The 25022-nt window shown below is 37.3% G+C and overlaps 1 protein-coding gene across 1 annotated transcript in view; it reads left to right on the top strand.

Annotated features, from left to right (window-relative positions):
• Positions 1–387: 387 nt before the first annotated feature.
• The window catches only part of LOC128995403 (dystonin-like), a 204773-nt gene continuing 180138 nt past the window's right edge, over positions 388–25022 (top strand). The window contains exon 1 of the mRNA XM_054420412.1: positions 388–951. Within this exon, the coding sequence (XP_054276387.1) occupies positions 789–951 (163 nt within the window). The 5' untranslated portion in view covers positions 388–788. The remainder of the gene's footprint in view (positions 952–25022) is intronic.

Here is a 25022-nt window from a genome sequence, read left to right as displayed (position 1 = left end):
GTCTATTCCCAAAGCAGATCAAATAAAAACTAAGTCTTTTTGTTTTGATAGGGAATTGTCAGACAGGTTCACCATTTATGGTTGGGAACAGGTTTAGTAGGATGCAGTTGTGTGTGTGGTTTGACTAAGGTAGGCTTGATATAGCCTAAGCAGAGAGGTGGATACACCTACTTGATACAGAACCAGTTCAACCTACAGTCAGAAAGAATTGACAATTTTCCCCCAGACGCCCACAAACCCCCCTTTTGGTCAGAATCCAGGGTCTTATAGGTCGCCCCAATGGTTTTTTATCATCTCAAACCTGGCTGGAGAATATGGGTGGGGGTACAAGGTCTTCCTCAATTGGCTTGCCTATTCATTTGGTCTTAGTGTCTGCTGGGATTCTGTCCTGTTAAGTTGTCAGTGAGTGCGAGTAAGGCGCAATTTGAAAACAAATTCCACCTCATCAGTGATTCAGTGCAGTTTTCAGTGCTAACATTTTCTGGCTGTGGAAAAGACAAGTCCTAAGAATTCAGCTTATTGAATTTGTGTTCAAAATAAATAAGCAATAAAAAAAGGTTTACCTGCTTTTTAGGATTCGAAGCTAAGTTAAACAATAGTACAACTAACACCCTTTCATAGCTTCATTATTTTGGATTAAGTTAAGTTATGTGCGGTTTGTGGATCAAGTGCTGACCAGGTCTTTAATATCCGCCCATTGGTTTTTAACACAGTGCCAAAAGTGAAAATTCGATTCCGTTCACTACCAATTTTTCTTGTTGAGATAGGTTTACCGCGAGTGATCCCAAATGACTACCGCAATGTCAACACAAGCATATTACAAAGATCGACTCGGTTTCGATCCACAAGAAGCACTAAACGATGGATCAACGTTTGACAAATCGAAACAGGGCTACGAGGAAAACCTGAGCAAGTTCAAAGGTTTGTGGGACATGTTTATCGACTCTATAGGTACGGTTGACCACTCTCTAAGCTCGGTGTGTGCAATGTGTGCTCATCGTGGCTAGAAGCGGCTGATCGTTAAACCTTTAAGTTCAACACACTTTGCAAAGCAAAAAATAAAATTGTAGTTTGGTCTAGTAAATTTTTACTTTTTAAGGTTACATATTGGTAAAGTTTGACTGAAGCAAGTGTTTATATGGTAAATATTCTTCCCTTTGGGCCAACTACAAAAATTGTTTGGCCTTCCACTCAGAGAAAAGATAAAATCAACTCAAGTTGGGTTTTTATCTATATTAAACCAAGTGTGTTGAACTTAAGCTTATTTTAGTTAGTTAGCTTAGCCTTTAAAACATTACTATAGACTGGTGTTTATTTTTTTGTGAACTAACAAATAACTGAACCAGCCAACCGAGACCCGATTTTTAATCCAACAATTAGTAATTAATGTTACTGCAGTCATAATTAGGCCTACCGGTATCATTACCATACAAATATTTCTGTCTGGTTTATTATTATTTTAATTTGAGAGAGTTTTCCTTCAACAAATTGTTTAGTGGATCATCTGTAGACGAGCGATAATTTGAATTGCTGGAAATTACGGTAACTGTTGAAAAATAAAATTAATAGAACTTCTAAAGAATAGGTACGGTACGGTACCTAACTAAATAGGCAGCATACTGATAGTGATAGAATCAAATGGATGTAACAAATATTCTCGCTAGAGAGCAAGATAATTCATTTGGCGTAAGAGCAACAATTTTACATGTGCTTACGACACACATTAATGAAAAATTGAGGCCAATTGACTTCATGGAACACAAATTGAACACATATGAAAAAAATAAAGGCAACGTGTTCGTTATAAGTTTTGCTGTGCAGTTTTGATTTTATTGTTTGTATATTCTTTGGACTAACAAATTGCTATGCGTTGTCTTGTTTGTGGTTTGACTAGTTAGTTACTGTTAAAGAACATTTTGGTGTTTATTGTTAGGATTGGCCCTTTTACCTCTGGTAATATTAGGTACCAAGGTACCTAATGTCGTTAGTTAAAAAAACCTTGATTCTTGAGTTGCTATACAAAGCAAAAGATGGCAATTAATCAGATCTTGATGGGTTTTTGCCATACATTTGTTACTCATTCCTAAATTGTACTTTCAAAAACACAAAAACCCATGCTATAACGTGTTATAATACGTGTTTAAGGAGCTTATTTGTTTAGTGTCTTGTTGGCAATAACTGTCACCAACCGAATTTAAATATCAATCTCATTTATTACACTTGCCATGAAGTAATTCAATAGGTAGGCTTAAGCTGACGATATTGTAGCCTAGGTCTGTATTTTAAAAGTGAACACATTAATATTGGTTCAAGTTAAAGTAACTTTCCTATTAAATCATCTGAATTGCTCAATGTACTTCTGAACTTATTTGAGGTTAAGTGGTAAACAGCTGTTGTAAGCTAATGACATCAGCTGATATTCTAAGTTCAAGATAAGGATATTTGCAATCACTGCTTGTTCATTGTATGCAACTCCAACTCAAGATAGTTACTTTATCGATTTACTTACCATCTACGTTAATATTTAAACTACAACACACTTTCATAATATTCATAACCTCTTCATATTGCTTTATTTCAAGCTATGCAACTGTGTAGCTAAAGCCAAGTGCACAAGTGCAGTCGGAATGTTGGTAGTTGCAGTAAGTAAACAAACAAGTTGAGGCACTCGGCACTTATTAGCATGTAGCCTTAATACAACTGTTTACCATACCGCGGATGGTTAATGTTGGTTGTTAGCTACCTTGGGGGTAACAGAAGTTACTGCCCAGTAGACTCTTTAACCTACAGGCCACATGCTGGAATGTTTTCCGCGGACAATTTTGTTGATTGGCTAATGAATTAAATTTCAAATGCATTGTTTCATTGATTAGAAAAGCTGGGTCCAGTTTTCAAACCAGCAAAATGATTTTGAATTTTTTCTGACAAACTTTTGACTGATGGGAGCACTATAACCACTTAAACATATATGGTCTAGTAAAATGTATTATACAGATATTTGAGAAATGGTTTAATTTTTAGCACTACTCGTATTTTTGGCAAAGTAAAGCATATTCCGTAAAGCTAGTTGGACTTGTAGACTACTTTGTATGATTCACTCTAATTATTTTCATTCACTTACTGTTTCATATTCAGTGTTGCAATTGTATTTTTAGTGTTTTAAAGGGGGAATATAATTCATAACGTTTTAAAAGGATTCTAGCTTTTGTTTTAAAAAGTAGCTGATATTGTAGATTTTTCACCCTGGCATAGCATTAGAAAATATGATCCATCAAGCGACAGTCTAATTATAAATATAAATTGTGTACAATAGGGTATAAATGGTATGAACTACGTGGCCATGTAAACATACATATTCAATCCCTGTAACAAGGAAGAATTAGTAGGTAACTAAATAATTATACAAATTAATTCAAAATCTCTTATGCTATTATTTTAGAATAAACATTCAATGAAAGCAAATACGCTATAAGCTATATTATTTCCTAATAACTTAAATTTGGGGGGGGGGGAGTAACTTAATGATTAGTTGGCCTATTCAAAAAAATATAAACTTGACAAAAATATTTACGTGATTTGCTTGGCTTAATACAATACCGTAGGCTACATCTACTTGGCGTAAACTATGGATTCTCCGTTTATCGCTACAAAGAGCCAACAAACTTGAAAACAATAGGTAACGAAAGAACGGTAAACAGATAAAATGCCCAAACTAGAGCTTGGCCACTAATGTCGTTAGTGTCATTGTCCTTTTATCTGCTTTGTTTACAAGTTTATCCCTGTGTCAACGGAATCTTCAAAGTGACATTGAAGTTGAGAACAATTATGACGGATTAGTTGTGTTATCTGAGTAGTTAATTGTTCCTGTACTGAGTATTTGAGTTTTGTACGTGTAAGTTTTGGCGTTTGTTTAGTTACGTCTACAACAATAGGTTCTAATGATCATAATTTCAATTTTTTGTAAATTACCTTCTTCGTGAATTTAAAACAAACTTTAAAAAATATTTTAGCAAAATAAAGTCGCAATAGCGAGGGTGCAGAGTACCTTAAAAAATTTAAATACAGTACCGGTATCTAAAACACAGTTCAGTAAAATATCGATATATCTTGCATTGCATAAGTTAATTAATTACCATGAGGCATTTTTACCCGTTATTTTTTTTAATATTTTATAACCGTATATTTTGAGTTCACCTCTTTAGACGGCCAGATTATTTCCAGGACTATTTAAACTTTAACTTGTGATGACACGAACTCAAAAATATTCAAAATTTTAAGGAAGAGTTTTCTAATCTCTGTGACCACCGTCTCAGCTCGGTAGACAGAGAGGATACTGTATTCAAAAGTAACAATTTCGAAATGTTGTCCACACATACTTGGTTTTAGTATAAAAGCTGTCAAATTCGTAGGCAGGAGTAGGCCGTCTTTTGCCAGATGAAAGATACTTCCAATTTCCGCTTGATTATTAGTTTGAAATGTTCACCTCGACCGATGTCAATTAGAGAGTGACAGTTCTACAACACAGTGTGTACTGTCTACTGTTGACAGCACTGTAGTTTTGACAGCAACCACAGTGACAGTTGTACAAGGTTCTTGACGCGTCGGTTATCAGTTAACCGGTTGTGTCGACCTCAACAACCGAATAATCAGAGAACTCATCGCAATAATTAGTCTTAACGTAAAAGGTGTGATAAAGACAGCGGCGATCTTTGACCTATAGAGGAAATTCTTGGAATTTTGAGTGTTTAATTTCGAAATTCAAAGATTAGCATGGATGTATCAACGATATAAATTTTCTTAGTTGGGATACTTATCGATATGTGACTTCCCATTAAGGATTTAACCTTTCGACTGGCTGCTATGGTATCGAAATTAATGATTTAAAACTTCTACTTGACGGTATTGAAAGTTTATAGCCCATATAAACATGGGAGTGCTTTATTTTGTTAAAATAAGGCTGTTAAGTGTAGACTTTGAAATGTAATTTTATTTAGCTCTTCTGTGAATTATTTGTATGGCTAAAATATAGCTTATCATACACAGTATTTCGTGTTTTCTATTTTATCATTGTTATGCTTTAATTTATTCCATCATAAGTACCCATGTATAACGCTGTGACTGTTATGCAACCAACGGTATACAGCGTAGTACTGTAGGAATTAAATTTATACATCGTTGGATGCAACCAAAGCGACGGTAAAAAATTAATCTCGAAGCGATCTAGCAAAATTTATACTGATTAGATTTTGTAAATAATTAAATTTAGATTTCAGAAATGATCTGCAAGGAACATAAGATTGTGAATATCAAGACAATATGGCGATGGTGGTAGTCGGTCGGTAGAAATTTGAAATATGGAATTTACCGATGGAGGAACCAGATTCGTACCAAACGTGTTATCATGAATTGGTTAACTACTGGTGTCCTGAAAATTATAGTCCATTTTGTCTAGTTTGTAATTTGTGTACGCGCTTAAAAGTCGCTACATCTAGAACTTTTAGATATGTATGTCGTAACGTTTAACGGTCTTTAGAATTAATAATATCTTGCATTCAGATAAAATCTATTTTTTCCCACCATTTAAAGCTAATTAATGTTTAAAAGATGAGTTGATCTTGATAATGTCTTTCGAAACTATTTACATGTACCACACACACATGTGGCACACACACATCCCCGGTTACAAATCTTTGTCGGGACACCTGTATAAAACACAGTTGTCGGGACTTTTGAACCAAACAGCATTATGTACCCACACCTACACACATGTGTGTGGTACACACATTTACATGTGTGTATTTATATGCACTTCACTAAAACTGGTGTACGACTGTCTAGAAGTATACCGGTAGTATTTTGGTTGATTAGGAATGCTAGTTGAGAGTAGAATGTAATGAGATCGCTAAATAAAAAGAGATAAGCTATTTAATAAGCCTGGATCATTTATGAAAAGGTTCACAAATAAGTTCCCTACCACATTTCTTCAGGAATCTTTTGTCATTCCGATTGCTTAGGCGAGTAGGGTAATCACTTAGCTTTCCAGCTTTACACACGAGTAGATGGCCAATATTTCTTCGGGAACTCCTTTAACATTTTTAACCTTTAAAATGTTTGCTCAGCTGTCCTGCTTAAGAGACGAGTAGATGCCAATATTTCTTCGGGACTCTTTTAACCTTTGAGATATTTTGTTCAATCCCTTGTCTATCTTTTCACAGTTCGCCCAGAAACAGTAGTGACGAGCAACCTTCATGTAAACTTGGAAGGCTAAACCATACGTTCTAAACATCCCAACTTCGAATATTCATTTCGCAAGACAAACTCAAAAGGCTTAACAAATTAACGACCAACATTTAACCTCCAAATTGAGAATAATAATCGATCAAGAGTCGAGATAACCTCTTGCATCCGACCTGTATAAGGCAAGGCCGAGCGGACGTGTTTTGTCTGGACTCGCAAAGGAAACTGAACCGAATGTTGGTGAGAACGAAGAAGTAGAACAGTCCTAACGAGAGTGACACGGTGACGAATAATAGTCTTGTCAGAGAGTTTGAGTGCGTAATATTGGTAGCATTGTTACAAGATCTGATTGAAGACTAGCTTTCAACGATGTTTTGATATGAGGTTGTAAGGTCGCTACTTGCTGATTTCAATGTGTTTAGAAATCCCAAAGGTGTTTAGCAATGTTTAGATGCCTAAAAACGACACTTTTCTCCGTTGGTCCCAACGTTTGCAAAGTTAGAACGACTTTAGTATGCAAGCGGAATTAGGTCGGCATGCTTATATTGTTGTAGTGTTGTAGTTAAGGTTACCACCTTAGGGAAAATCAGGACGCCCCCTCCCCGGATTGACATAGACATATTAAACGGGTATGAGGGACCGAAGTCGGGACTGTCCCGACAGAATCGGGACGGATGGCAACCCTGAACTCAAATAGGAGTTTTAAATTTCATACCAAAATTTTATCACTTGTTCACGCGTTTAATGCAGCATATTTAGTTCGAAACTGCAAGTTGTATGATTACTTTGCTGCTATTTGTTATCGATATTTTAAGCCCTAAACGCATTTAATTATCTAAAATGTTTAAAGTTTAATTGATGAACCAAATTGGATAACAAAAAATGTAATTTCTGCAAATTCTCTTAGTATGAAGGTTTTCTGCGACAGGGATAATCAATAGATCAAAATTCGGAGTGTAGAGTTTAATTATAACATAGGCAAGAAAACAAATTTCAATCGTTTAAGACCGTATGACGCATTTTTTTCAATGGTTAAAGTAGAAAGATTTATTTTAGTTAGGTCACTGGTCAGACCAGTCATTTTCAACTTCTATATTCCAGGGTGTCCACATTTTGGAAAACACAAATAGTCATGGAAAAAGATTCTGGTCATGAAAGTCATTCAAATAGGCAAAAAGTTATGGAAATCCCCAACCATGTATGGATTTGAGGGGATAATTCAATGCTCTAGTCGGTCGTAACCCCGACTATTGTAGGATTTTTCACAAATGTTCAAACAATTAAATTTATTACCGTTGTATTAGTTTGCATTTAGCTCAATGTTGTACCTTTTGTAGGCTACTAGATTGTTATATGTCAATACATATTTCATTATTTTCTGTGAAATAACTTATCTAGGCAGTATTATTTGTATGTGTATGTTATATTATAATTTTCTAGTAAAGTTCGTGAGTCATAGAAATCAATGGTAAATGGTCATGGGAAGTCATGAAAAATTTTCTGTGGACACTCTGTATTCAAGTCTTCGCTTAGGAATTGACCCTGTGGCTGTAACCGGGTGTCCAACTGTCCAACTCACATCCTCAGGGCCGTAGGATCTGCAATGCTAACTCGAGATATTCACCTGATGATGTCACGCCGGACCTCGACTTTAACCCGGGGAATATATTACATTGGAACATTGGCGGGTCGGGCTAATAGGGGAAACGCGTCAAACTCTACTTTTGGAGATGGCGTCATGTAGAAATCTTGTTCAACTGATGAACTGGTGAAAAACTGTTCAAACGCAAATTTACTGGAGGCTCTTGATTGGATTTCTCAAACGTTGGATCATCATTGAGATTTGTGGATTGTCTTGTCTTTGGTGTATTTGTGTTATTTGAATCAGCGAATAAATGCAAATAAAATCTTTTGTAGTGTGTCATGATGGTTTTGGGCAACTGCACCGGAGGTTGGGTAGTTTCAGGATTGCTCAAAGGTTTTAGTGCTTGCCCAAAAGGTTTGCCGGTTCAATCCCATTCAGAGTCGATTTTCGACCTAGCTGCCAAAATATCAACCCTTAGACTTCTATGGTCGAATAATCTGTGCAAAAGCAGGGTGGTACAATACAGCAAGATTGTCCTGTTATTAGTTGTTCCTTCGTGTTAGGTCCACCCTTTGGCGGTTCAATTTACCAAAGTAAAAGATGATAAGTTACCTACAGCGGCCACGCGACCGATAATGTCTTGTAATATCAGAGTTTGTCAACGCTACTCTTATAAATTGGCTTTCGGGTTTATTAGAAAGTCTAGATTTGGACTCGAATAATTTCGTTTTATTTACAGTAGATCATAAAAATTAATCGTGGTATGATATGTTGTATGAACCTTAAATTAGGATTTGTCATGATGGGAAACTGCTATTATCATCGACTAAAGATAATTACGTATTGCACAAAACATGGAGAAACTAGTCATTAACAAAATAGTCTAGTTGATTGTGTCTTTAGCCGGATGAGAATTTAAAATTGATATCGATTGATGAAGGAAACAAATATAGGTAGGGGTACTGTACCAGTATCGGGTGCGTCCATAGTGAGGCGGTGGAGGTGATAATTACCTTTATCTCAATCTCTCTTTAAATCGGTTTTTATTTATATTTTTACCTCTATCTTTACACTATCTTGTAACCTCCACCTTCACCTCCATCTCTACCTCTACATCCATTTATATCTTCAAACTTCCATCTTCACCTCCATCATTATCTCTTATAACCACCTCCATCTCCATATTAACTCCAGCCCCTCCTACATCTTTACCTCAACCTCCACCTCTATATTCACCCTCCATATTTACCTCAACCTTCCACCCATATCTTCAACCCTCCATATTTACCTAAACCCTCCACCTATATCTTCAACCCTCCATATTTACCTAAACCTTCCACCTATATCTTCAACCCTCCATATTTACCTAAACCCTCCACCCATATCTTCAACCCTCCATATTTACCTAAACCCTCCACCTCTATATTCACCCTCCATATTTACCTCAACCTTCCACCCATATCTTCAACCCTCCATATTTACCTAAACCCTCCACCTATATCTTCAACCCTCCATATTTACCTAAACCCTCCACCTATATCTTCAACCCTCCATATTTACCTAAACCCTCCACCTCTATATTCACCCTCCATATTTACCTCAACCTTCCACCTATATCTTCAACCCTCCATATTTACCTAAACCCTCCACCTATATCTTCAACCCTCCATATTTACCTAAACCCTCCACCTATATCTTCAACCCTCCATATTTACCTAAACCCTCCACCTCTATATTCACCCTCCATATTTACCTAAACCCTCCACCTCTATATTCACCCTCCATATTTACCTCAACCTTCCACCTATATCTTCAACCCTCCATATTTACCTAAACCCTCCACCTATATCTTCAACCCTCCATATTTACCTCAACCTTCCACCCATATCTTCAACCCTCCATATTTACCTAAACCCTCCACCTATATCTTCAACCCTCCATATTTACCTAAACCTTCCACCTATATCTTCATCCCTCCATATTTACCTTATCTCCAGCCCCTCCTTCATATTTACCTCTATATTCAACTCCAGCCCCTCCTCCACCTTTACCTTAACCTCTACCACTCCTTTATATTTACCTCGAGTCTATCCTCCTTTAAAATTTCCACCTTCACCTGTACCTCTACTTCCACTTCAATTTTAATTTCTACCCCTTCTTCCACCTCCACCTCTTCACAATACGATCCTTAGCCGTATAAAGTTATATCGACGTCCACAATTTGCTTACATAAACTGGCCGTCGACAACTCAGTCGCTCAGTGCAAGTGAATGTATGAGCCACACACAGTACTTGTAAACAGCCGCCAAGCTCTAGTTACTCTCGCCTGTCTGTCTCTCCCGCCATAATACAAGCCTTGTCCGCGCTAGTATTAATTTCCCGCGGAATGCGCGGACACAACGGTCACTGACCACAGGCGCCGCCGCAGCAGACGACACATGCAAATATGCCAGAGGTCAGGGGTTTACTAGGGGAACTATTATATTATGTTGAGTGTAGGTGGACAATTGATTGGGGTTCCTGTCTGGAGACAGTTCTTTACTCTTGAGTTGGTTGTCAGGGTTAGAATATCATCAGGTATATTAAAAGCCTTATAGTCTTCTCACGACCTAAATCCTAGACTAAGACTTTTGTTCTTTCTTGTCTTAAGGAGCCTCTAGATATCAATAATTATTCTTTTGGAGTTTAAAATTTATGCATAAAGGTACAATGACTCGTAAAAGATTTGATATACGAGTAAGATATGGTCTGATTTAGTAAATGTTCATCAAAGATACAAACTCGGATGCATTTGAATGAGTTAAAAGACTAACCCAATATTACCATGGGAAATACGCACCCAAATGTGCATAGCTGTTTAAAATAGTGTATTAAAATTCAGACATCCGATTTAGATAGATCGGCCTGAGACAAAACGATATCATAACGGCGTCTCTAAGCTTCTTCTAGACGGTCAGAATATACTTTGATATCTGTATCCATGACTTAAGGCTTAAGACACAACGCATTTCAAGCGTTTACATCCAAAATAAGAGATTTCAAAACAGGTACAAGAGTCACGTCGCAATTACAAGCGAATTAAGCCATTTTTGGACGAAAGAGCGTCGTTAAACGAGCCGTTTTGGCGCGGAAACCGGTCGAGCTTCGCGCCAAATCACGACTGTTTACCCGGAAAATGTCGGCAGTGATTAGAACGGTTTAGCAGAAAGTAACAAGACTTGAGACCCGACGTAATCATCCAGTTTAACTAGACTACAAAGTAAACCTCAATTTAAAAGGGCAAGTGAACTAAAAGATGTTACAAAACGCATGAACAAATTTTAATATTTTCCATTGGTTTTTTTTACTACAGTGATGATTTTCGATTCGAGTCTATTTTAAATTGGTTTCAAAAGTTAGCTCCTTAATTAGTTAAAAATTAATACTGTAATACGATTTTAAGTAACAATTTACAACTGTATTCGCAACATTATTTTATGTCCATTGTATAACATAATTAACTGCTAATGTATTATGATGATATTAAATTCTCGTGTGCTCCCACTATCTCCGCGTTCCGCCACCTCCGAACCCAAATCTGTCCCGCCACCTCCGAATTCTTGAGTGACCCTTATAATCCCGTCACTGCTAGCGTTGTTAGCTGTCATTGCATCCACGGCTGCGAAGCCCCGTGGATGGAAGATTTATTGAAAATTTAACCCGTGGGTTAGGTTAGGTTAGGTTAGGTTAAGTTAGGTTAGGTTAGGTTTGGACGGAAAGTCTTAACGCAGGAATTAACCGAGGATTATAGGGGTCACTTTGAAATTCGGAGGTAGCGGTACACGGAGCTGGTGGGACGCGGAGATAGCGGGAGGTAACCTAAATTCTAGTGGAAATTAGGGACCTAATTAACAAAATCTTATCGGTTCAGATCCGACACTGTACTGATAATAATTTAAAGAATCGCCAGATCACTCTTGCACTGCAGGCTGCTACAATATTCCTAATACACTATTACAGTATCCAATTTTCAGTAAAAACACTTACATAGTACAGTACATATTAGAGTCCAAATATAATAAATTACTTATTCAAAAAAACTTTCGATAAGCGCATGTACACGGCCATCTTTAAGCCAGTGTTCCACAGCGACCGAAAGGCCACCCTGCATCAGGCTGGATGCAAAAACACTTAATTGTACAATTTTCCGATGGTTAATCTCAGTTGAATCTAAAGCAAACTCAAAGACAAGGTGAATCTTAACAACACTTTGACATTTGGCAAGGAAATAAAACCACTAGACTCAAGACTGTCCCTGTACAGCGTTATCAGATCCAACATCCAACATATCGCGGACCGCGGACACCTGACATCTCCAGCCTGTATCTCCCATCTCCGCATCTCCAGTTATGACCGGCCAATCTCCCGTCTGGCCATTTATCATCGGTCTTATCTCCAGCGGCAATTACTCAATCAATTGTATCGTTGTCTAGATAAGCAGCTGTCGCTGACTTGTAAACACGTTTGAATTAATAATGTCATGAGAAGTTTGCACATCTGTTCTTAGATGGTAGATTCAGATATTCATGTATTATCGGGAATTATTAAAAGAAAGGGTAAGGTAGATACTACTTATCTGTGCGTTGGCACAGTAATATTTATTTTGGGCACGAATGTCCTTGTTCGGGTTTAAAAATGGTTCTGGTTGAAGAATCAGCTGATCGTAGCCAGTAACGAAGGTGTAATCTCATTCATTTATCAATCACTGTTATCTTCTCACGCTTATCTTCTGCAAGATGTAATCTTCCTCTGGCGTCGTATAATTCATTGGTTGGAGCATATGATTTTTGTTCTGAAATCCCGGGTTCAAATCCTGCCAATTACCAAATTTCTTTTGCTATGTAATTATGCCGTTTCCCAATGGCTCGCAACCCACCTTAACACTTGACTTGACAGCTACGAAACGTTTAGTATAGTAGGTAGTAGAGAAGCTGAATCCGAAAATGCAGATATTTAGTGTACTTGCATATTTCTTCTCTAAAACCTGAGTAATAACACATAGAGTGTGTTATGTGAAAAATTTTACCACAAACAATAAAGTAATACATAGTAATGTATTGCAATCGTACATTTGAACCTGGAAAACAAGTCACTCTTGATAACAAGTGTTGTTTTCAAATCCTCTTGAATTTATTTGACCCCTACCCAGAATTGCAACCCTCTTAAAGAAGGCAACCTTGATAACAAGTCTTATTTAATTCACATGAGAGTCGTGTTATCGAGGTCCTACCGATTACTCATTGTCATTTTACATGTGTCTGTAAACCCATTTATGACCAGTTCTGTCATTTTCAAACTCAACGTTCCCCTATGCAAAGGGCAGACTGTGCCACACACAACATAATGTATTCAGATAGATCGTTATCTATTTGGAGCTGATCATATCACTGGCCGATGTTGTAACGGTTGTTACTGTGACACGACCGGGACTGGCGTATATGGAACATGTTGCGTTCTGTACGACAGGTACCTACAGGGTGTGATTTTAAATTTCAGTTTTCCTGCAGCTTTACAGGTTTCAGGGTTTGAGTAGACATTTTTGGCTTTAGGTTTCAGGGTTTGAGTAGACATTTTTGGCTTTAGGTGGGAAATCTGCTTGAGTCGAGGTCATCAGTACACATTTCCTCCTCCTAAAAACATCCACCAGTTTTGCCAAAGAAACTTTTCCTTGCTTTTCACTGCGACGAGAGCACTGAATTTAAGGACTAGGCTTTTTGAAGCTATTGTTAAAATGCAGTGCTCTCGTTTATGATTGCTCTTATGCTATTAGTTGCCAATTATATTGAATTTTTAATATTTTAACCGAGGGACTGATTTGTGTGAAAATGATGCAAAGGACAAGACAGAAAGCCCAGTTTATTAACTTTTTGTATTGGGTTCATAAATTGAGCTAGAGATACTGCCGCTATTTGTCCCACGATACTCAACAGAAAATCTGATTCTTTTATGACCCCTAGCGATTATAGTTTTTTTCTACAGTCCCCTATCGGCTTGCATTCGTATTACCAATGATAAATGTACAGCATTTCAATTCTCAAGCTCAAAGTGTAAACGTTGTTCCATTTTGGAAGTATATCCTCCTAAATAAACCTAAATTCCAATAATTTGCGAAACTAAACTTGGATACTGTGTTATCAAGGCTATATTGCTAAACTGTTAACAGTGTGCAGTAGAAACGTATATAAAATGTGTGTTGCTTGAAGCAATGCTTATCATATCTCAGTGTGCCACGAGTTGGCTTATCGTAATCTAAGTGTATACAATTTCGCTACGGGTGTTGCTCATATTAATCATATTTGTGCATGGCATGAAGATAACATGCAAGCAAAGGTACATTAACTTTGTTCGTCTATTTTCAATAAAACAATACCTACTGCAATATCTAAATTCACTACAAATTTATTTCCATCGCGTAATGATAATCTAGAAACAAAAGTGTATTGTTAAAAGTATAAATATTTTCTCGTCTCTTTGAGTGACTTCATGAAACGGAGATTATTGTAGTGTGAAGCGAGGTGACCGTAAGTTACATACGAAGGTGATGCCAATATAAATGAATGACTTTGAAAAGCCATTCCGCGTAACGCCACGTAACGCAACACCCGTGTAAACAGCTGACTCAGCGGTGAGGTTGGCACCAGTGTCAACATCTGTTGTAGAGCAAACAGCTGTGCGTCACCTCAAGTTTGAGGTTATGTGCGTTTAGTCACCTTTATAAATAGTACCGATCGTATTTATTTTGTACAGTATTGATGTTTTCAAGGTTAAAATACATTGGAATGTACTTATTTAATCATGTTATAGTCAGGAATATGATTTGCGCTGCCTTTTCGATTGAAATTAACGTCGTGAGAGGACTCAGTTTAAGGATCATCATAATGTGTAATCCTATTTCCTCTCATGGATAAAAGTATGATGGTTGATGAGGATGTAGAATATTCTAGAGTTGTTAATAAGTTTCACAATCAACCATTTAGGGTTTTAAGAGCGTTGGGGTTAGTGGAAGAAACAGTTTTTTTTTATAATAGCGCACTCATTCGGAGACTTAAATTGGAATCGAACACTGTTTCTTTATCAACTGGCCTCAATTGAAAATGAAAATAACATGTACACCTCTGGTAAACTTCTTGCCAAAGATTTCTTATAAAAATCGCAAACGAAGGACCAAATTTTCAGTAAGATTTCTCAAGTAGATGATTGTGCAGTTATTTGTTGCGTATCCACCACTATATAAGTTAGCTACAACGCTAACATACGTTGGTAATGTGTTATTTTATCATAGGAAGGAGACTGAATTGTGAATATGTATTGTCCAGAGCGTGATTTTACACATGTCTCTAGCATTAGGCATCCTTAACAATCCAGACGCCGAGGCATGAATTGAATTAGAGGATTTTAAGGGATGAACAAGGAAGTTCCCTGTCCATACCCAACCCTGTGTCAAAGCTGCATCAAACCGAACCTTTTGCCTTTATTATGACCATATGTTTATTAATCGCCCGAAACTACGTGTTAAATATTCTGCGATTTGTTGCACTTGTAAATGTGCATAGCTTATAATTACACAATTTACGTGCGAAACATATTTGTTATCGGAAATTAGTTTGACAACCTCGAATTTCGTTGCTTTTTAGGAATAGGTACACATTTTTGCATTCAAACCGAGTTTTAGATACGTATATATCATGGAATGAGTCTAGAAAGTTTTTTAAATTTGCAAACTGTGTATACCGGAAACACAATTATTTAGAGCAAATATTCCAACTACCAATAATCTCCAAAACTACTTCGACGTAAACCCCCCATAGTGGATAACCATCGTAGGAGCCATCGTCGGAAAACTATTTCTTATCAAATATTGATGACGTTTTCAACAGCAATGAGATACACTTAACTCGTTAAATGACGAATGTTGAGACAGTATCGAAGGTTTATCTCTTGTAGCATATACGGGCTACTCTGTGTATGTTCCAACTATGGCTGTGACTAGCTGTTGTATGTCAGCAGAATGGGACAGATCCCATATAAACCTCGTAGTTGGCTATGGACGCCTCCTACACGTCAATTATCGTAGGTTGTACCTCAGATCAGCTGATACAGAAGTTGTTCTGCTGTCACAGTGTGTAAAGTACATGTATTGCGTGTTGTGTGAGTTCGCTTTTCCCTCCATTTCGGAATGAGGCTGTGGTAGTACGAGACCGCGGGAAGGTTAAGTGACTGATAAAAATTTTAATGATAAATTTTCGTTATTTGGACAACGATATGTCTGTGTGTTTTTTTTTTTTTTTTTTTTTTTTTTTTTTTTTTTTTTTTTTTTAAGAAATGTATACCCTTTCCTCGTTTTTGGCTAGAATTTGCTATTGTACAGTACTTCTAAAACATCGTTTGTAATTTTCAACGGCTTGAGGTACTATTATCATATAGTTTAGACATCTCATCTACATGGATAAACTGTAGCAATTTATTCAACTAGACACATTGCTGAACGAAGTCTAAAAGTCAGCACAATTAATTAGTGGCGCTATGACACGACTTAACTCTAAAAACTAATACCACGATATTCCAGTTAAGTTGTTATCTTCTTAGAATTTTATCGTTAAAAACCCCGTTTTTGGGTGAGGAAACCTTTTGACTCAAAAAACCTTTTATTCACAGCGATTCCTTCCCTTTGCATCTCAACATAGATTGTAGGCTACAAAAATATACCACGTAGGGTCAAAATGTTTTGTCACGTCTGTTATCAACATTCAAACACATAATTAAATTCGAAGTGATTATTTAATTACGAGTTGGAAGTATCGTTGCAAATGGCTACCGGTTTCGATCATATAGTTAAATAGAAAATGTTGATCACGATTTTTTATTGATCATTTTTTGTATGTCTCGAATTTGTTTTGGCCTACACTGACAGATTAACAATTCTTTGTCAAAATCTACATGGTTTATGAAGGCTTTATCAATATTCAAACTGATAATTGAATCTGTAGTTTACAGTCGGACAATCAACAATCGACCGTATCATTCCGATCATGAATTATTTCCCGGTTAGATCATCCAACTCCAGACTCCAATCTCGACGATTTGTTAAGCATTTGTTGAGTCACTCGATAAGAGTTATCACTTTGGCCTACACTGTCAGATACAGCTCTTGGTCTCTCCGGGTCGTCAACATTCTTCTTTTTTTCTCCGCGAGTTATGGCGAGTCTTCATTCTTCGGGGCTTCATAGCGTTTTTTCTCCGCGGCAAAACCGATTTTGTAACTCAGATAAGAACGGCCTCCAGAGTAAGGACGTTCTGGTCTGGATTATTAAAAATCGTGTTTATGTGAGCGTTGACAACTATTAAATATGCTTTAAGGATTTATTATTTTGATAGTTTGTCAAACTATTGTTAGAATAGATGGTGCATAAAGTTTCTCAACAAATCGTATGGTGGTAAAAACGGACTTTCATCCAGCAATGTTTTTAGATACACGTGCTTTTATTTAATTTAACGCACACTGCATTTCCTCGATATTTTCAGAAATTAAAGCAAATTAATACCCAATAGCTAATAATTGTAACTTAGTGTAAAACACGTAGTTTATAGATTGCCTACAGCATATGTAGGCCATATTATCTTTGATAACAGACCGCCCATTCTCAGATGACGTTTGTACTAGTTTTATGATAGAAATTATGCACTAACTTAAGCCAAAATAAAAGGCAGTAATCCATAAAATTTTCCATACAATTTCAAATAGATTCAACAATGTAGGGAGAAAATATAATTTTAGATTAACGCACACTCTGTGATGGTGCGTTACGAATTACCTCGAAGACCATGATTGTGTCAGTTTAATCATGAGGAAGCGTTAACTGTAGTGTATGAACAACTGACTATGAAGAAAGCTCAAACAGTTTTCGCAGATGTCAACATTTTCTTAAGGTTATACCGTCACTATTTTAAGATGAGGACTCCACTAAAACGTTTTTTAACTCGTGAACATGAACTTTTGGAACGACAAAGAAGACTTTTAGTTGTGTAGGTTTGTTACCGACAAGTGATCCGGTGGATTTTAAATCAGGACCAATTCAAGCAACAACGATCAAGATCAAGGATAGTTAGATTCAGATTCAAACTATACAGAAGATACTGTCGTTTCTCAGTACTGTACTAACAGAGTCCATATTTCCTCTACATCCGTCCTCACATGAAATATTATAATACCGAGACTCTAGACTAAATGCCACGGTGAGATGTTGTAGTTGTAGCTATAATGGCAACAGACCAAGTATTCGATATCTCCGTCTGTCAGATATCATGATCGATACATTTATCAGTTATCGAACCGCTTATGTTGCCTCAGACAGGCGATACCTGATCTATATCACAGCCACGCCCTGGTCAAACAATGAATCATAGGCTGATGTTTGTTAACCCTATATGACTTGGCCGACTAATCGAGGTATGTAAGACCATTGACTATTGGATACTGAAGTGTCTAGATTGATTTGGTAAAAAAGTTCGTGCGTTCGTCAGATGCGTGCGTTAGTTATTTAGATCAGCACAATGATAATGACCAATCTGTCGTGGCTCATATCAACTACGACTATTTTGATTGAAGAAATTGGTGACTAATTTAACATAGGGATTTATTGTCAAGTTGTATCAATAGTCAAAGGTAAGACTAAATCACCTATGCTATTTCTGTTGGAAAGCTCAAAACAATATCTTCGTTCAAGGTTTGTGAACGGAAAACGTTAAACTTTGAAACGATTCATATTCACCAAAAGTCGTGTTTTGATAAGAAACTAGACCCTACAAATAAGCTAGGCCGCACAAATAGCATGGGGCAGACTCCTAAAAAATTAAATGAAAACAATAACACTTAGGCGATAGGTACTATTATTCATGTACTAGACGATGAATACTTAAAATATGCCAAAATCTTAGTTTATTTCGTTTTGACATTCTAATCATCATCAGATACCCAATCGAGGGATATACTTATTATAGGATATTTAAGCACAAGTGCGATGAGACTACTATGTTTACTACCAATAACAACGTGTATAGGCCTAATTACTATGAAAACCTAACCACTGACAAGTAACAGGACATTTTCGAATCAGTAGGTGTGAGCACGATGTGGACATTTTTCGCACGTTTCAATGAAACCGGTGTCTTTGCGTGTGATATACAATATTGGGTCGAAATAAACAATCGGTTAACATATTTTAGTTTTCCCCGCATCTTTAGCGGTCCTAACTACGGAAATGATGTGCAATGGAACGATCCACGAGCAGTCGATAGGGAAATCGATCGTAATAAATGACCCCGAACTGAACACCGTAACTGGAGGCGTTTCCACGTTGCAATTATAAATTATCGAGAAAGTCGTCTACAGCGAGCAAATCGCGCCCCCATGACCAACCTAGCACCGAGAAGTGTTCTTGTTAAGTGAAATTCGTATTGTTGCTTGAAATCGTCTATAGTGCTATAAAAGTTGCACAACACGTCATAGAAGTATTGAAGTGAAGCAAACGTGCGTTTATTTCTGTTTTATGCATTCTTACATGGATTTTTTTAGAGCTCGTTTGTTGAACAGTGTCCACTTTTAATGGCAGTTTCAGGTTAAGTTGAGGCAGACTACCCAACTTGACTTGAGAGCTTGGTGGTGTCGTACCTGACCTGGGTGGAATAGGACTATTGAGGCCGACCCTTTGAGTAAATATCATTAACCAAGCATCACTAAATACTTCACTTAAAATTGGAAATATGACAAACAATTTGAATAGAACGTTAAGTATGACAACAATAAAAAGTTAGCTACTAACGAAAGGAAAGACCCACTCGTTTACAGTCGATGCTATAGAGGGAGCAATAATTTGTCGGAATTTGATCCGGGGACCGAAATTCCGCAATCTAAACACTGGACCAGTTCGTTCTTCAACCAATGATTAGATTAGATTAACGAATTTGATGTTAGAAGAGGATTGTTTTAATAATATTAGCGTTGTGCCTCACACTATTAGGAAAAACTGTCTCATAAACAGAAGTTATCCTATCAACCTCCTAACAAAACAGTATAGAGTTTATTATTTCACTTCTTTGTTTCTACTCACAACGTTGTTGAGAAATGTATCATCTAGTAGGTTGGTGAGCAATACATTGTTGCCTGAGAAGATCCGTATGAATAAACCCGTGACAAATAGACGATAAACTAGTGACAAGACGTGGGCGAGGGAAGTGCTGCAATCGATTAGCATGAAGTCGAGCGTGAAATGTATGCGGTCTTGGAGCTCGTGGTGGAATTCATCTATCGCCGCAAGGCACAGTAGGTTCTACAACCACCAAGTATATGCGAACAGTTAAGGATGGCATGGCAGACGTTGAACCAGTAGTGGGTGTGTATAAACAAATAAATCCGAAAACAATATCCATTATCAAGCGTTGCCAGAAGCTAACCCCTGTGGAGCTACACGTTCAATACATGACCATTGTCTGTCTGGCAGATTGCCGATCTCTTCTGTGTGAGGTCCATCGACATTCCCGTCGCAACGTCAGTCTGGATCTCGGTAATAAGACGTTCAATGTGATCGGTGCAAGATATAAGACCTGACATGATGTATGGGAGAGAAATGTAATTCATCATCGTCTCTGTGGTATTGAAGGGATTCAATAATTGAAGCGCCAGTTTTTGTTCGATTGCAATTGTGACAGGTATGTTGGTCTTGTCCTCAACAGAGTTTTATTAAACAATACTTAGAGTATTGCGAAACTGCAAGATTTTCATCTTTCGTCTGCCAAAACTGTTTTAGTACGATTTTTGAGTACACAAGGAACATTAATGATTTTAGAAACACGTTTCAGAAAGGTTGAGTCGCATGAATGAAATGTGTTGTTGCGTTTTTTGTCAAAGAAGTGAGATTTATTCATCAGATTTCTGTTTTTCTTGTCTAATGAAACGCCACAGTTGACCCAGAGATTGCAAATGTCCAGATTCCCTGCAGACAATTTCCTCGACCCAGATCCTCGGGAGATAATTGCAGGGAATGTCGCTTGTCCAGCTTCAGCCTCCGGGCAGATCCTGTAGCAGCAGTGTAATAGGTCAGGGGAATCCTCTACAATAGCATCACATGCATACGTGATTAAACATAAGAGGACTGCTGCCAAATCCTTACCAACAAACTTGCGAACTTTATGCAAGGACTGCTACGAAATAGTCTCAGTAATAAAAATCTTAGGCCTTTGAAAATTTACGAATATACTTAGACCGACCCGTTCACATTCTCGTTGCTCTAGATTGACCAGTAAAAAGCGGTGAAAACGAGCAAGGGAGCCGCTCTCACATCTGTGGACCCAAGGACAATGGAGGAATTAAGAGCTATTACTGTGGAGTTGATGAATCTCCTGTGTTAATGGTGTGATGGTGTGGCACCTCAAGGAGAGGTCCATTGTGCCATTAGGTTCTTTGCTCTTAGCCAACTCCTGTACTTTCCCTTGTTTCTGGAGCGCTATCAAGAAAGATGCGTCACCTAGTTGGAATTTCCTATTGAGTTGCACCGGAAATGGTGAGTAGGTTGTGGAGTTACTCAAGGGTCAGTGATAGGTCCAATATTCTTTTTTGCACACTTCAGGTTTTTAAGTGCTTTCTTGGGGAATTGCTAGTTTAGAATACTGATTGGTGTCGCTGTAATTGCAAGTCGCACATTTGCACAAGTAAACGATCTCGTTATCTCAATCAGCTGTAGGACGAAAGGTCCGGAGAAAGTGACAGTGTGACAAACAGCTGGAGAAATGGCAATTCATTAGTGCGTGTACAATAGTGCAGATCTGCGTGCAGCATGCAGTTGTCCTGGTACAGTAATGAACTCGCTCTTCGAGTGGTTATCCTGCCTAGGATGTTGAGTGGAATTGGTTTTTTCGGTTGTGTTTGAATGGGAAATTAATATTTTATGTGGTATAGTTTGCTGACTTTTGTTCATAAATTTCACCAGACTTAACGAAAGGCAGATTCCCCTTTATTTTGGATTACCTGAAATTTTGTAAGTTGTCGAGGCGTTTACAAAGCCATTGAACATTTGAACATTTTGTCGTATTCAAAGTACATTAGGTCAATATAGCCCACCTAATGTCAACAATTTGTTTGAAGATGGATTGTAGAAGGGTAAAATAAATAAAACGCTCAACTACTGTAAACGCTCAACAAACTAGTAAAACCCCTACGTTTTCATCAATTTTATTGCGTTGTCTTGTAAAATCATTAATGTATTTTAGTCTGTATATTTCGTGGTATAGTCCTAAAGATTTCTTATAATACCTCGAAAATGCTCCTTTTTAAAGACCCGTAATTCAACCCACGTTCCTATTCGAACTCAAAACGTTCAATCAGCAACTCAAATGTTGCTATAATAACTACAAAGACCCGTAATTCAAACCACGATCCAATTCTAACTCAAAATGTTTAGGCTAATCAGCATCTCAAATGTTGCTATAATAACTAAATTTGTTTGTTTTGCATAATACCAGCTACTCAAGTCATTAAACTGATGATAGACCGGCTATTTATTTATTCTGTCCTGCGTTTCGTTAACTATATTTTTGTGATTGCCACTACGTTTCTCTGAACTGTTTAGTAAACTAAATTACAGTTCTATGATATGACTTGAGGCTACCATTGTTCTCAAGGTCTTCGAGTCTTGGAATATTATAATGAACACGCCTTTTCCCCGGGAAAACGATATTAAATCAACTTTGTGTAAACTGCCAAACCTATTATTGTTTGAAGGTCGCTTAACATAGTACTTTGGTAGATGTAATTCAACAGACTACGAGATCTTATGGCTCTTATCAGTGGTCTGAATTAAATCTCCAATAGTCAACTCCAGGTTTTCTTTTAACTCATTTTTGTTTGAATGAATACCATCGCCGCAGCAAACCTGCAGACTAAGCGAATTTCCATTTACCTGGCTGGAATTTTAAATCTACAATATTTTAAATTATCCCCGTAACCGTTGGGCATTCAACAACGCTTCAAAATAAAAAAATCTTTCTTTTTTTAAGCTCTACAGAATGCATGGAGAGAAATTGTGAAATTTTGTGTTTTTAGGGTCAAAAATGGGAAAAATCTATTTCTACGCAACATAAACCCCTGTTCCCAGAGTCCGATTATGCTGGTTTTCCTATTCTCCCCATTCTCTGTCTAAAAACTCAATATTGTGATGCTGTCTAATTTAAATAAACATTTCCTTGTAAACGTTCAGTCAACCTAAACCGTAATGTTATATGCATCACATTTCTATGATGAACCAATCTGGGCCACGCCACAAAGCTATACACCATTGACTGTCGGACCAAAGACGCAGCCCTGCTATTATCCTAATGGTTCGATCTTCCGATCTACCGCCTCCTAATTAAATATTGTTTGATGGACACGAACGCTGATACCGTCACTTCGTTCACGCTTTTGTGTGTGTGGGCTTGTTGAATCAGCTGATTTCCTTGGTTGATTTCACCACTGACTTTGGGTGCTGTTAGTAGAATTTTAGTGACACTTCCGGTTTTGATTGTATTTTTTGAGGGGGATATTTTTTGGATACTGCAACTGTTGTTTGTAAAATGCATTGGTTGTGAAAGCAGGCATCAAAATACACATGACTGGTTACTCTTGATGTCGACAAATGATTCTCTTATACGCAAGGAGGTTCTTAGGTTCTTTGGATACTTCAAGTAGACTTTTCATCCTATTTTACTTTCATGTCCGATTGATTGCATTGAAGTAGTTTAAAATTTATAGATCCTATTTCAGGAACAGATTATTCAGATATTGGTAGTTGACGTCTCATCCTATTGTACGGTCTGAGCCTGGTTTAGTTTGGCATGCGTTTATCTCAGATTGCACTGTCGTCTCTTTCTCTACTTTCTTTATTTAAGGGGAATATTTTGGACAATACAAGTAAATATTTTATCCTATTTTACGATTAAAAACCTGTTTTTGTGCCCAACTGATTTCGATATACCGTACACGTTTAATAGCTTCTTTATGGACACTGCAAGTAGACTTTCATCCTAATTAAAAATGTGAATCCTGTTTTTGTGTGTCATTAATTTTCAAGCACGTTTTGTTAAAGATTTGCTTACCTACTATGGGTAGAATATACTGTGTGTTCTCTTCAGTATAGATTAACAATTCCTTAACTTTCGTCTCTAACAGACGTTTCTGAAAATCAGGACAAACTACTATGCAAATGTGGATACAATTATATCATTAACTGTGAATTACATGATTTTTGGTCCAAAACACTTAACATTTTGTACAATATCAGTGTCCTATTTTCAGTCCAATACTAGAGCTCCACAACCGGAATCTGTCGCGGTCACGGCACCACAAAGGATCTGCCGTCCTATTTATATACTGTAGATTTCTATTAATAATTCTCGAAATTATCTCGAAATAGAAAGTTCGCTACGGATCGTAATGGTATTTCTCGCCTGGATATAGATTCCTAGTCTGGACTCTGGAGACCTAGAATGCAATGATTTGGTTGATTATCAATTGAATCAAGCTTCCTCAGGTTCTTTGAGTACCCCTTTTCTATCGTCAGGAACTACGATTGGCCCAAAACTATTTTGATTCAGGATTAGAAATGTGAAATTATTAGTACCCTAAATGTGAGATCAAACCCTTACAAAATTTGTCATTCTTGTGGGTCTATTGAAGATAAAGCTATAGATGGAGTAAATACAAAATAATAGCCTGGGAACCTAAGTACAGTACTGTAGTTTAAATGCTCATTTCCAATCAGATTTTGGCAGATGTTTGGCCCATATACAGTTTGTCATTGGGTAGTGTCTAAAAGTAGCATACACTGTCAAAAAGCTTTGCACGAAACACGTAACTCTTCTCGGTTTTATTTATTTATAGAATTAGCACAAGTTTCCTAATTTCTCAAGACTACTTGTTTCTTTAGCCAGGATAATATATTAATTCCCAACGCTTTAGGACAAATTAGTCCAGATCCAAACAATCAAAAGGTTTTCGTCTTCTCAGGATCGAACCGGCAACCTTCTGGCTGTCAGGTGAGCGCCATAACCACCCAGCTGTACAGTATAGCCCAACTCATGTCAGGCCAGTCTGTTTGCACTGCTCAGCAAAGATCAGTGAACCCTAGTCTCA

The sequence above is a fragment of the Macrosteles quadrilineatus genome, unplaced genomic scaffold (assembly GCF_028750875.1).
Source record: "Macrosteles quadrilineatus isolate MER2022 unplaced genomic scaffold, UCM_ALF_1.0 Scaffold_5__1_contigs__length_97177068, whole genome shotgun sequence".
Taxonomy (NCBI): domain Eukaryota; kingdom Metazoa; phylum Arthropoda; class Insecta; order Hemiptera; family Cicadellidae; genus Macrosteles; species Macrosteles quadrilineatus.
This window is presented reverse-complemented; position numbering and strand designations above follow the sequence as displayed.